We start from the raw sequence: 13,805 nt of genomic DNA on the forward strand, positions 1-13,805 counted from the left end.
TCTTTTGGTATTCGTCTTTACGTTGTCCACTAAACATCCACTCAAAGGACATGGATTGTTGGCATGGACCCCTGAGCAATTTGACAAGACCAAGTCCCTTAAAGTCTTCCTCTTTCCTCTCTCTTTCAAAGTACTCACTGGCCCTGTACTTGTGCATCAAGGGGATTTATTTTCTTTTGAGTAGCACCAATTATTTATTTCAAAAATATATGCTAGTAAGGTAATCTTATTTTCATTGTTTCTAAGGTGATTTTATTGGGGTTCTCTTTTCTACTCATGCACTTATATGATTTTCTTCTTATTCTTATTTGTTCTCAAAATTTTCTAATTTGTTCTTCATAGTCTATTATGCAGAGAAAATAGTGATGCTTTTCTCCTTTTAGTTCTTCTTTATTTCTCTGAATCTGCTTGGGTTGACAGCCAATATTTCCTTAGTTTTTGCACTGGTCATAGGCGGTAACCAGAAAAAAAAAATAAGAAAATTCAAAATTCAGAGCATATGAACTCAAATCTGTGACTCAGATAATATAACTTATTTATTAGGGCCGTTGATTGTCTTAATATATACTATTCCTCCAAACTTAGCATCCAAACTGAAATATTTAAAGTAGCCACAATTCACACTGAGTTCACATTCTCAAATGACGGAGCATGTGAAGAAGTTCTAACAACAGTGAGAATCAAGAGAGATGAGTATAGTATAGTCGAAAAAACAGATGGAGATTCAGAGGAAACCTATGCCTGGCCAAGACTCTAGAACAACAAACCAAGTACACCCCTGCTGGTCTTTTTTCTGCCTCATGCTATATAGTAAGGGGGTGTTTCACTTTAATTTGAAGTTCTGCGAAATGTAAGGAGTCATAAGAGATGATGGTTTTAATGTTTATGTGTGTGTTCTCTTCCCATCTTTATTCAAAGAGGATAGTTAACTGAACTCATGTTGAAGACTGATCCATGCTTGGGACAGTATAGGGTACGGGCAGCCCCTCTTATCTGGAGTTTCAGAACTAGCGTTTGATAATTAATAAAAACTTTGACTAAAATAAAAAGTATTTAAACTACATGTCATAATTCTTGGATAAACCACACCAACAAATGCATTACTGATGCCTTATTGTTTATTACTTTTCTTAACATATTGGTGAAGTTATTCCAGTGTAGAATCCTTGATGCTAATCATATTCTCAATATTATAGATTGTATTTAGTAATTTGCTGTTTTGAGATTTTTCAGAGAGGTTTTATGTGTCTTCATAAAAAAAAAATCCTCTTCTTTCCTATTCACATTTTTTTTTAAATTACAGTTGCTCCCTCCCTTGTCCATAGAGGGTATGTTACAAGACTCTCATTAGATACCTGAAACCATGGACAGTGTTGATCCCATGTATCGTGATTTTTTCCTATTCAAACATACTTTTGATAAAACTTAATTTACAATTTAGGTGCCATAAGATATTAACAACAATAACAAATAATAAAATGGAGCAGTTACAATAATTACTATAATAAACACTATTTAAGATTCATAAATTATTTATTTCTGGAATTTTCCATTTATGTTTTGAGATTGCAAGTGTCTATGGGTAACCAAAATAATAAATATAAAAATGAATGGAGAGGCTACTGAATATTTAATTAAATTAAATTATCTTGTTAGAATAACAACACGAGATATTAAGATTTAAAAAAAAGAAAAAGAAAACAGGACAGACTGGTAAAAACAGAACTAACTCTTGGTAGTGGACAGTTTAGCTGGCAAGAACAAAGGAGAGTGGACCTGGCCAAGAATACTCCAGTGTGTGGAAATGTGGAGAGCACCAGGGTTTGGGGGTGCACCAGATTTCTAACAGAACAGTGAAATTTGATTCTTTGTAATTTTTTGACAACTTTTTTGGGAGGGTTGGCCCAGGGTTGTTCAACCACAGAGCCAAATTCCCCAGACCTTTTTATATTTTTATTTTTATTTTTATTTTGAGGCACAATCTTGCTAAATTTGCCTAGGGCCTCACTAAATTGCTAAGGTTAACCTTGAATTTGCAATCTTCCTGCCTCAGCCTCCAGAATTGTTGGGATTACTGGTGTGTAGCACTGTGCCTAAATCCTAACTTATCATTTTAAGTGGAAACTTTATAATTTTTTAACCCCTGAAGTAGCTTATTTGCAATCTGAGTCATAAGGGGTCACATTTAGAATTGGCTTGGAAGCTCAAGTGTTTTCTCACATCATACAAAACAAATGATTGCCTTTTTTTTTTTTTTTTTTTTTTTTTTTTGTGCCTGAGGTGTGTTCGCATTGCCAGCGGCTAAACAAAGGCACCCACTAGGGTTGTTTTCATGGTGACTGGTGAAAACATGTATTTGAGGTAGAAAAACTTTTTCCTATTCTAATGCTCAACACAACACTCCATCTCCTGTTTTTTTGGATTGTATGGGAATTTCTTCCCACTGGAGACACCAACTGGGTCTTCTATAATTTAACTAAATTCTCATGCTAACCTGAGTCATGTGGATGCCACAAGTTAAATGCTGTCAAAACCTCTTCAGACACCAATTGCAAGCAATAAATTGTACTGTTACCTGGCTATAAATCAAGGTTTCCACTACCCCTCCTTGGTTTTGATTAACTTAATAGGAAGGCTCACAGAACTCAATGAGACACTCATGTTAATCAGTTTGTTATAAAGGATATTAAAAAAGGATACAGATGTGTAGCCAGATGAAGAGATGATTTGGGTGAGGTATGAGAGAAGGGGCTTGAAGCTTCCTTGCTCTCTCTGGTGCACCACTGTCCAGGACCTACAGCAACCTGTAACCTGTCCTTTGAGGTTTCTTTGGAGGCTTCATTATACAAACGTAATTGATTACATCACAGGCCATTGGTGGTCAACTCAATCTTCAGCTCCTCCCTGAACGTTGGAAAGTAGTGCAGAAAGTTTCAAACCTCTAATCAGATTTAATTGGTTTCCCTGGCAACTAGCTCTCATCCTAAGGCTAGCAGGAGTCCACCAAGAATACCTTAGGACAAAAGACTCAGGAAATTATAAGGGTTTTAGGAATTTTGTTTCAGATGCTCCTATAACTGAAGAAATTACAGAGGTATTTAGAGCTTTTGTCCGTGTCAAAAACCAAAGGTGAGAACAAAAGATTCTCTTAACCACCCTTTTCTTTTTTTTTCTTTTATTTTTTTTATTGGTTGTTCAAAACATTATAAAGCTCTTGACATATCATATTTCATACATTAGATTCAAAATGGTTATGAACTCCCAATTAACCACCCTTTTCTACAAGGGTTTTGGGTCATAGGAATCAAGTGTGTGTGTGTGTGTGTGTGTGTTGTGGGTTGTGTACTTTTTCTATATCAAGATGGAAGTATCCTGAATGATAATGATTTATAATTTTAGGTGTTTTAATTATGCAAAATTTTTAAAAACAATCATATAAAAACAATATTTTAACTCAACAGAAAGACCTGGTGTCCAAGTGGAATATTTATTTACTGATCTAAAGGTAGTTAACAGTTTGGTTTTTTCTATCCTTATGCAATGTACTCTTCTTTTAGGTTAAGCACTGATGATATGTGTATATCTTACTTACAGTAATAGCAAATTGCCTGTTATATTTTTGGTAATTTTAATGATGGAACATATACTAAAACTCATCCTATCTTGAAGATTATTGTATTACTTTATCTGATACTTTACTATCTTTGGGGTAATACACAACCTCAAACTTAAAAAAGAAACATTAATACTTTAAAAAAATCTCTATTTCCTGGCATTTAGTAGTCTATTTAAACAAATTGCCTGGATTTTGTACATATTTTAAAAATATATTCATATGCATCATGATTGCTATGGAGTTACAATTATTATATGAATACTATATAGTTGCATAATGCTCTAATGTAACATTCTATTTAAATTCATATTTTTTTAAAGAAATAGTAGCTTACAAAATACTTTTTATGAAGAAAAGAAGCAAATAACCACTGAGTGTTTGATTATAACTTGACTTTCCTCCAAAGAATAAATTCTGAATCAGGCATTTCTTTTCCTTTCTTATTGGTCTTCAACTGACAGTGATTCCTGGAATTTCTTGAAAAAGAAATACTTCTCTTTCAATTCCTAAGTATTAAAAAATTTAAAAACCCGAATTTAAAAACCTTTTCCATATAAAATTAGAAAGTATGGTTTCATTTTACATATTATTTCTCTGTGTGTGTGTGTGTGTGTGTGTGTGTGTATTTTGATTAATTACTTATTTCAGCTCTGGGGAATGAACCCAGGGTGCTTGACTACTTAGCAACAACTCAGTCTATATAGCATTTTCTAAAAAACTTTGATACAGCAGCTTCCTAAATTGCCTTGGCTGCCCTTGAATTTGCAGTCCTCCTGCCTCTGCTTCCCAAGTGCCTGCGATTACAGGTGTGTAGCACCACACACAGATATTGGAATTATTTGTAGTCACACCAACTACCTGTCAGACATACACTTAACTGTACTGAGTATATCCCAACTTTCAGCAACAATGTCAAGTTAGAGAAAAACAGAACTATTCATAAAATTAGTTACTTATTTCACTTTTTTTCCTAAATTTGAATGAATAATTTTAAGTATATTAGTATGTAAGTATTTTTGAAATGCTTATGTACAATATCTGATATCAGTGAACAAGGCTAGGAAATTTCTTTTGTAGGTAGTTACCTGTACTTGCATCGGAGGGCCATATTAAGTAATTAACCTTAAGAATAGAGTTCTAAATGAGAGGAACTAAAGACTCCTCCTCCCACCCCTTAGCATATCATGTGCCAGCACTGACCTGAGGATGCACCTCTTTATTTCAAGGCACATAATTATTATCAGTCTGAGCAAGATATCTTCCCATTTAATATGAAATTGTTACCTGTTCCCAACTTTCTTCCCACTCCTCTTACCTTTATAGGAAACCAGTCTAGCACAGTTGACCTGTGACCTTTTATTTCACCTTCCCTGTGTTTATGTGGACTAGCAAATTATTGGAAAACACATGATTTTATATTTCAATATGTTTTAAAATGCACATGTGTGCCATTGTGTGCATTTCATTCTACACTTTTTCACATATTCTTATGTTTTTTAGATATCCAAATGTAAGTTCAGGCCAAGATTTCATGTCTTTTTTTCTTTAAAGAGAGAGTGAGAGAGGGGGAGAGAGAGAGAGAGAGAGAATTTTAATATTTATTTTTTAGTTATCGGCAGACACAACATCTTTGTTTTTTTGTATGTGGTGCTGAGGATCGAACCCGGGCCGCGAGCATGCCAGGCGAGCGTGCTACCACTTGAGCCACATCCCCAGCCCCAAGATTTCATGTCTTTAGAGAATATTGGTTCTTGTGCAAGAGCTCTTAAATATATACATGCACACACACACACACACACACACACACACACATACATGCCATGCACACAAAACCATTCTATATTTTAATTTTCTCTTTCTCTGGGGATATCTACTTATTCTGTTCCTTTTTGCAAATATAAAATATATTTTTAAATAATTATGTGTATGCATTTCTCTATAAACATCTATGCAAAAATTTTTTGAGAAGAAATGCCCAGAAATAAGAATGCATAATTTTGTTAATAACTAACAGATGGGAATGACTGTACCAGTTTATACTCCCACCATCAACAGCAGAATATTTTACCAGTACTTGATATTGTCTGATATTTTTGTTTTGTCATTCTATTGACTATATATTAGTATCTCCTTATAATTTATAGTGATTACCATTTAATTTCCTCTGACTTAATTTTTAATATCCTTTCTTTTTACTCCATTTTTAAAAATTGATTTTCTCAAAAGTTAGGTGTGTGGGTAAGTATGTGCATGTGTGTGTGTGTGAATAATTCACAAAATAATAACCCTTTTACATTTTATATTAGTAGTTCTCAATTAAAACTACAGTTTGCAAAGGTAGGGGGTCCCAAAGACCCACTCAAGAGGTTCACAAATCATTGCTATTTCCATAATATTTCTAAGGCTGTTTTTGCCATTTTCACTGTGCTAACATTTGTACTGATGCCACCAGCAATGATGAATAAAACTGCTTATGTCTTAGTATCTGAATGGTGGCACCAAACCATACTAGTTATTGAATTGTGTCTATCATGCCCATGTGGGAGTGAAGAAAAGAATACCCAATTTGTTTAAGAATGCCCTTGATGAAGCAGTAATGATAGTTAATGTTATTAAATGCCAGTCCTTATTAGGTCTTTCATATTCTGTGTGATGAAAGGGGAATTATGCATAAAGCACTTCTGCTGAGTGTGTGATGATCATCCTCAGGAAAAGCTATTGCAACATTGTGTGAACTTTACTGTGAAACCCCCCTCTTCCTTTTTGCAGCATCATGTGTATTTCAAAGAGTAAATGACAGGGGCTGGGTTGTGGCTTAGCGGTAGAGCACTTGTGTAGCATGTGTGAGGCACTGGGTTCTATTCTCAGCACCACATAAAAATAAATAAATAAAATAAAGGCATTAAAAATTAAGAAACAAACTTTTCAAGTTTTGGTATGGTAACAAAGAATATCCATACTTATCTAGAAATATTATTAAAACACCCATACTTTTCCTGCTACAAATCTGTGTAAAGTTGTATTCTTTTCAGCAAATAAAAGTGTATTCACTACAGAATTAAACATGAGAACCTGTCTTTTCCTAAACCATATATGAATGAGATGTGCAGAAATGTAAAAAATAGCCTTTCCTTCTCAGTAAGTTTTTGTTTTCTAACAATAGAATTTTATAGAAATTGGCTGTATATGATAACTTTTAATTGGTTTATTATTTTGAAATGGATTAATAAATATTTCTAAAATTTATTAGTTTCAATTTCTAAATCAGAAAACATTTATATATATCATGTGAATATATAATACCTATGGTAAATATCTCACAATATCATGTATGTATACATATTTGCTCTGGGGACTTTTAATAATTTTTCAGAAGGGAAGGAGTTCTGTGTCCAAAGTTTAAGAAAAATGATTTCCTAAATAATAAGCCCATGCCAATTTTTGATGTTGCAAATACCTTCCCCCAGGAGTTACTGTCCTATAAACTTGACCTGTGATGTTCTTGGTCAAGTAGGGAATCTTATTATTTCAATTTTAGGGAAGTATATGAAACACTGTCCTGCACTGTAGTCTCATTGCTCTTATTAGTGTGCTAGGGTCTATTGGTCTCTTTCTTCCATCCCTTCCTCACTCTCTCCCTGCATTGTTCTTGCTCTTGTGTTTCATAACTGAATAGTATCTATTTTCTGGACTTTCCCATATTGCAATGACTTACATCTCTATTAATAACATTGTAAATTGTTTTAAATTGTGTTGTATTACATGAAGTGTTACAGAACCAACTGGGAACCTGTGCCAACTTAGGTAGCTATGATTATACTTGTAGGTTGCATTCCTACAATAGAGTTGCAGAGTTAAAGAGAATGCATGCTTTTCGTTTTGCTTCCTGTAACCAAATGTGCTTCGTAATGACTGTGTCATTTATACTGTCAGAAAAATTCATTAAGTGCACTTGTTTATCTACATTCTTGCTAACACTGGGTAATCAAACTTTCTGTCTTTTCTTTGGATAGATGAATTATAATATTTATCATAATTCAATTCAGATTCAATAGATTAAATTTAACTTATATTATGAATGAGATCGTGTTTCTTTCATGTGTATATGTATTTCATTTAATGTCACCTAATGAAATTCTTTGCCCATTACCTTATTGAGTTATTTTTGTTTCATCTATTGAAATATAAAGTTACTAATTTACTGAATTAATCAATTCTTTGTTATGATTTATGAAAGATTAATCCTCATTATTACTTGTATATTGATTTTATTTAGCTTTTATCTTGAAGGAATTTTTTAGTTTAATGTAACAACATTTTTAAATTTTGTGTCATGAATAGAAAACCATTTTTACCTTAGAGATTTAAAATCCCATATTTTCCTCTGATAATTTTGTGGTTTCTTTATTTTCATTTTTTTCCACCTAAGTGTTCAATTTAACTGGAATTTATTCTGGGATGAGGGAACAGATATTATCTAAATTTTGTTTAAGACATCTACCTATTTCTCCCAACCCAGATGTTTAATACTCTTTATTTTCTACATTGATTTTAAAATCACTTATTTAATATATAAAATTTCTTTACATTTTGTGATCTATTTATTGACTTTCTCTTCTGTTCATCTATCTCTACATATGTCAATATTCCACTATTTTAATTATTTATATTATTTTGTCAGTTGTTACTTGCTGGAATACATTATATTTTAATCTATATTAAGCCAAATTGCAGAACTTTAACTCCTGATATAAATTGTTCTATCATCTGCCAATATGGACAATTTCAGTATCATCTTCTTTCTTTCTGGAAAAGGTCCTCTATGCTGTCTTGCTGCTCCCTGGTTTGTTCTCCAGCTATGTCTTTTTGCTCTTTTGCTGCTAAACTACCTCATAAGAAGCTTTATTTAAGCAACCATATTTTTCATTCTTAATATCTTCAGTTAGTTCTCATTTATATAATTGTTCTTCTCTTATGCTTCAAAATCTTTTTTTTTTCTTTTTAAGAATTTATTATGTTGTTTGTTGTTTTAAGGTTTTAACCTGGCAGATCCATTAAATTAGGCTTTCCTAGGGTTAGTCCTGTGTTGTTGTTGTTGTTTTCCCCCTTTTGATCATGGGACTTGCGTTCTTCGAGGAGTTTGATATTGATGTCTTGGCTAGTGGTATACCTAAAACGGAGGTAAAACTCATACCCTAGCTTGAGCTACTGCAGGTAGATTATTTGGCATTGAGAGTTCTCACAGCCAAACTAGATTCTACAGGTAGTCCTGTACACAGCCAGAAGTTACAAGAACCTCTATCACTGTTTCACCTCCCAGGTCCATAAAGTAAGGATGTGGGATGAAAAGGGTAGAACTAGTGGATCTCCTGGTGACTACAGGCTTCCATTCCAGCCTGGCTCCATGTTTTACCACTTTTCATACTGTTTGGAACTGAGTACAGCCCAGATAGGCAAAGTGAGAATGAGAAAAAGTGCATCTAGGAAATTCTCAAGTCTAATTTCCATGATCAGCCTTTAGAGTTTGCCTTCATAGACTCCAAATACACTGATGTGCACTGGGGATCTAAAGAGCCCCTGTTACATGAAATGTTTCTCATAATTTGGGGTGTGTGTGTGTATGTGTGTGTGTGCACTCACATGCATGTGTGTGGTACACTTCAATAAAGCCCAAAAGCTTCTCAGCAACTTCTTGTATTGGAGTGTCCTTAGTGCTAGGATTCTTGGGAGCAGGCACACTGGTCCATGTTACTTGCTATTTGGTCATGAACCTATTAGTTTTCCCTTCTCTTAACTATTTTTAAGATAATGGTCAGATTTATACACATACTTGATTACTGTAGCCCTATATAACCATAATGAATATCAGTATGTAGCTCTGGAATTTTTTTTTTACAAATTTCTGTTTATATCATTATTATGATTATAAAACCTTATGGATAAACCTTTCCAGAATGTTTCTTTTCACTACAAATAAAAAAACACGGCCTTGGAGGCTAAAGCAGGAGGATCACAAATTCAAAGCCAGCCTCTGCAACTTAATGAGACCTTGTCTCAAAAATAAATAAATATAAAGGGTTAGGTATGTGGCTCAGTGGTAAAGAACCACTGGAATCACTGCTTGATTAATTAAAACAACAACAACAACATGCTGAACATCAAACCAAAAATTGAATTGTTCTAAGAGTTTTGGGGAAGGCAGATACTGTTAAATTTTTCCATGTGTATATCATATAATCTTCACATATAATAATTTTATTAAAACCTTCTTATGAGGAAATTAAACTTCAAGAGGTATAGGCAAATTGACCAAGATTACTTGGGTAGGAAGTGCCAAAACCGATCGGAAATACCCAGTCCTTTCTGTTTCTCCCTGGCCTAAGCAAAGGTTTAAGGCATGCTAGATCTAAATGATTCTTCATCATATCCATAAAGGGATAAAAAATATTTTAGGAATCATTTTAAGGTTACATAGTGTACCTACCATCCAGTATAACAATAATTTCTTTGAAATGAGGTATATAAGTGAAAGGATTTTATTTTATATCCAAGATCCATCCACTGGTAATATAGGCATTTCCAGTGCAGTTTCCAGTAAACCTTTAACATAATGTCTCATACAGTTCAGTTAAGTAGACTAAACCTAAGATTACCTTTAGCCATTGTTATTTTGTGAGCAATCAAAAATGATGTTGGAATATAACGAAAGGAGATCACTTACAGGAGGTGGTTGAAGTGGAGATGTTTCTAAAATCATGTTTTAACCTTCCTCTAAGGCCTAGTTTATTTTTTACAGCAACTTAGATTTCTGACATTAAACTTAAGTATGATTATGAAGGTGAAATTCTATCCTCTTTATATTAAATTCTTTATTATCCAGGCTTAATGGTGCTGGATGCATAAGAAGTCAATAGTCCAAAACCTAGTAATTACTAAAACTTAGTGATCCCAAAATCTGTATTTTGTGAATCAATTTTTTGTTTTTATTTTGTGTTTAATGAAAATAGTGCTGATATTTAATTACAAATTCTTAAAGTAGAGACAACTCAAATTGGGTAATGCTTTACTACCTGAAGTTTCTAAAATGTGTACTTGGTACTTCTAAGTATTAGAGCAAATATGAATCTTTTAAGATATAATTTCTAATGACATAGAGAAAAACATGAAATCAGGTTTTGATTTTTTATTGTTATATTTTTACAATCTAAGCTTTAGAAAATCAGTGTATAGCTAATCAGCCAAAATCTAGCAAAGATAATTTGTCTGTCTACAAGTGGTATAAACAAGATAATTGAAATGAGATAAAAGATAATTGAAAAAGGAATGTTCAGCAATGTGAAATGTGGAACTTGGCTTCCAAAATAGGAGGAAATGTGATTCAGAGTGCCCATTGCTTGTGTTGTACATATTGGGAAGGTTTAGGTTCTGAAGAGTCTCAGATTAAAAAGAAAAATAACATCACTCACAAGACACTGAGAGAATGTTGCTCTTCCATAGCAACGTGCTACTTTACCTAACTCACTAAAACAAGTGTCTCTCAGAGGTTCCCTTTTCCAAATTTCACACATAAAACTCCAAAATCAGCTGTTAGCTGAGATAAATGCAGATAAATATTAAATTAGTAATATATACCTTAATGAAGAATATACTCTTTTTGAGCTTCCAAAAAAGAATGGGACTTAAAATATATTCATGTCTATAAACATTTTGATATCTGAACACTGAAATGAGAAAATTGAACCTGAGTATCTGAGTCAATGCACACAGCATTTTTGGAGGAAAAAAGAGACAAATACCCAGAATTTTAAATATGAAATCTCTGTTTTAAAAGGTTGTTTATAAGATCTGTGTTTAAAGCATGAATGGAGTAAACTCAGCTTAGCAGTTGAGAGGCTGGGACTCTAACTCATCATGATCAGGCTTTGTCCAAGAGTAGAACTGAAAACTTCCTTGTGAACGGCAGTTGGGAAAGACCTCAAGACATCTAGAAGGAGAAGGTGGGGCTTTAGAACACTCAGAAACAGTGACTAGAGAGAGACTGTCTCATCATGTGCATTCATATGCTGATTCTTGAAGTCAGATCATGGAGTGGAAAACCTTGGTCACTTACATGAACCTAAGGATTTTCCTTTTTTTAAATTTTTTCTTTCTCAGAAAATAGTCTCTGAATTATTAAAAATACAGTGTAAACTACTGAAATTTTCCTGGTTTATGTTGGTCAAAAGGGATGCTTCATAAAAATTTATCAGTGGGCTGGGGATGTGGCTCAAGCAGTAGCACGCTCGCCTGGCATGCATGCGGCCCGGATTCGATCCTCAGCACCACATACAAACAAAGATGTTGTGTCCCCTGAGAACTGAAAACTAAATATTAAAAAATTCTCTCTCTCTCTCTCTCTCTCTCTCTTAAAAAAAAAAAAAGAATTTATCAAGAATATTAAAACAGGACTGTTTTACTGTTTACATTTTAGAATGTATAAATGCACTCTAAAGTGAATGAAACAAAATTTGATGTTTACTCTATGTAAATAAAATATTTTGCATTATATTATTTAATTATTTTATTTTATCTATCAGAAAGAGATCCTTATTTAAATATTAAAAGAACATTAACATTTTTATTAGTTACTTATTTCTCCTGCTGTAAACTGTTAAAAATTGACTTGGAATGGATAGAAAATGCCAATTAGGAAGTCTCCATATAGTAAAATTAAGAAAAAAGCAAGTATTTGATGAAAAATCGTAGTTCCCTCATGACCATTTGTACAACCCACAACAGATTTACCCTGAAGCAATGCAAAGGCCAAAGATACTTGGGTTTGGTTTCATCATCATTATTGCTTTTACCTTTCCTTATTCTAGTACTCAAAGATCTTAGTGAGATTTGAATGTTTTATTTTAAATGAATATTTCTCAAAACTTAAGTCAGTTGAGACACTTTAGCAGTAATGATGCTGATATTTTGACAAGAAAATATTCCCATTTTTCAGTTTGCTAAGACACACCTGCACATTAGAACCAACCAAAAGTTTTCTATCTTTTATTTATGGGCACATTATACTTTTTGAAGCCTGCTCACATGCATTGTTTTGCTTTTTAAAAAAATATTATTCCATTATAGAAAGCAATTATGAAGTTAAACTTAATATGTGCCTATTTTATATGTTTATCTGAAAAAAATTAAGATAAATATTAGTTTTTCATAAGATTATAAATCTATACTGATAAATAAAAATGTTCCATTCCCAAAATATGAATAGCCTGGAAGCAATGAGATTATTGTTGACTTTTTTGTTTCCTCAGATAAATTTGCAAAGAAAAATGAGAGTTACTGGTGTGATTACCCAAGGGGCCAAGAGGATTGGGAGCCCAGAGTATATAAAATCCTACAAAATTGCCTACAGTAATGATGGAAAGACTTGGACAATGTACAAAGTGAAAGGCTCCAATGAAGACATGGTAAGACTGACTCCTTAACCCACATAAGTAAAATTAAAATGCTATTTTCTATCACTGATGATTATATCACAAATGAGCCTTCAGGAGAAGCCTATGTTGAAAATGTTTCTGGTGATTTTTGCTTTTAATTAGGCTAGTGAAGTGAAAAGAGCAGGAGTTTCTCCAAGTTATAAACTTACAAAGTTGTTATTTAAGATGTTCTTAGATTTTAACTAGAGTTCCAACCAATACTTTTTGCAAAGTTAGCAAAGCTTTTACTTTCCCAGAAGTCAACTTTCAATTTCATCATTACTGATTTTACAGACAGTATGCATCTTTAATCAAATAACTGTGGATCAAATCTACTGCTTTAAAAATATTCTACAGGAAATGGATATAATATGCAATATAATATGATATTCAGAATTTTGAAATTAATTGTTTCTCAAAAATTTTAAAATTAGAGATATCAGAACTGCAAATCATCCCATTTTAAAATCATGCATTAGATTAAAATCTAAGAAATTTTTTGAAATTTTTTTAAAGTTACCCTCTCAAGTGAATTTAAATAAGATTTTCTGTTTGCCAGGTTATATAAAATGTATACTAAAAAAAAATGAGATATAAAGGAATTACTTGATTTTTAAAAGGAAAGTAGCTTTTACTGGAGAATACATATAAGGAATTGTCAGCCTCTTTGCCGTGATCTGGGACTTGTTGATAAAGGTAATCTTTATCAGTCAAACCCTAAG

At 32.9% G+C, this 13,805-nt stretch overlaps 1 protein-coding gene across 2 annotated transcripts in view; it reads left to right on the forward strand.

Annotated features, from left to right (window-relative positions):
- The window catches only part of Edil3 (EGF like and discoidin domains 3), a 395,904-nt gene that overhangs the window by 271,323 nt on the left and 110,776 nt on the right, over window positions 1-13,805 (forward strand). For both annotated transcript variants that reach the window (XM_077109390.1, XM_077109391.1), the window contains one exon: window positions 12,919-13,074. In XM_077109390.1, coding sequence (XP_076965505.1) covers window positions 12,919-13,074 — 156 coding nt within the window. The remainder of the gene's footprint in view (window positions 1-12,918; window positions 13,075-13,805) is intronic.

The sequence above is a fragment of the Callospermophilus lateralis genome, chromosome 5 (genome assembly GCF_048772815.1).
Source record: "Callospermophilus lateralis isolate mCalLat2 chromosome 5, mCalLat2.hap1, whole genome shotgun sequence".
NCBI classification, from domain to species: domain Eukaryota; kingdom Metazoa; phylum Chordata; class Mammalia; order Rodentia; family Sciuridae; genus Callospermophilus; species Callospermophilus lateralis.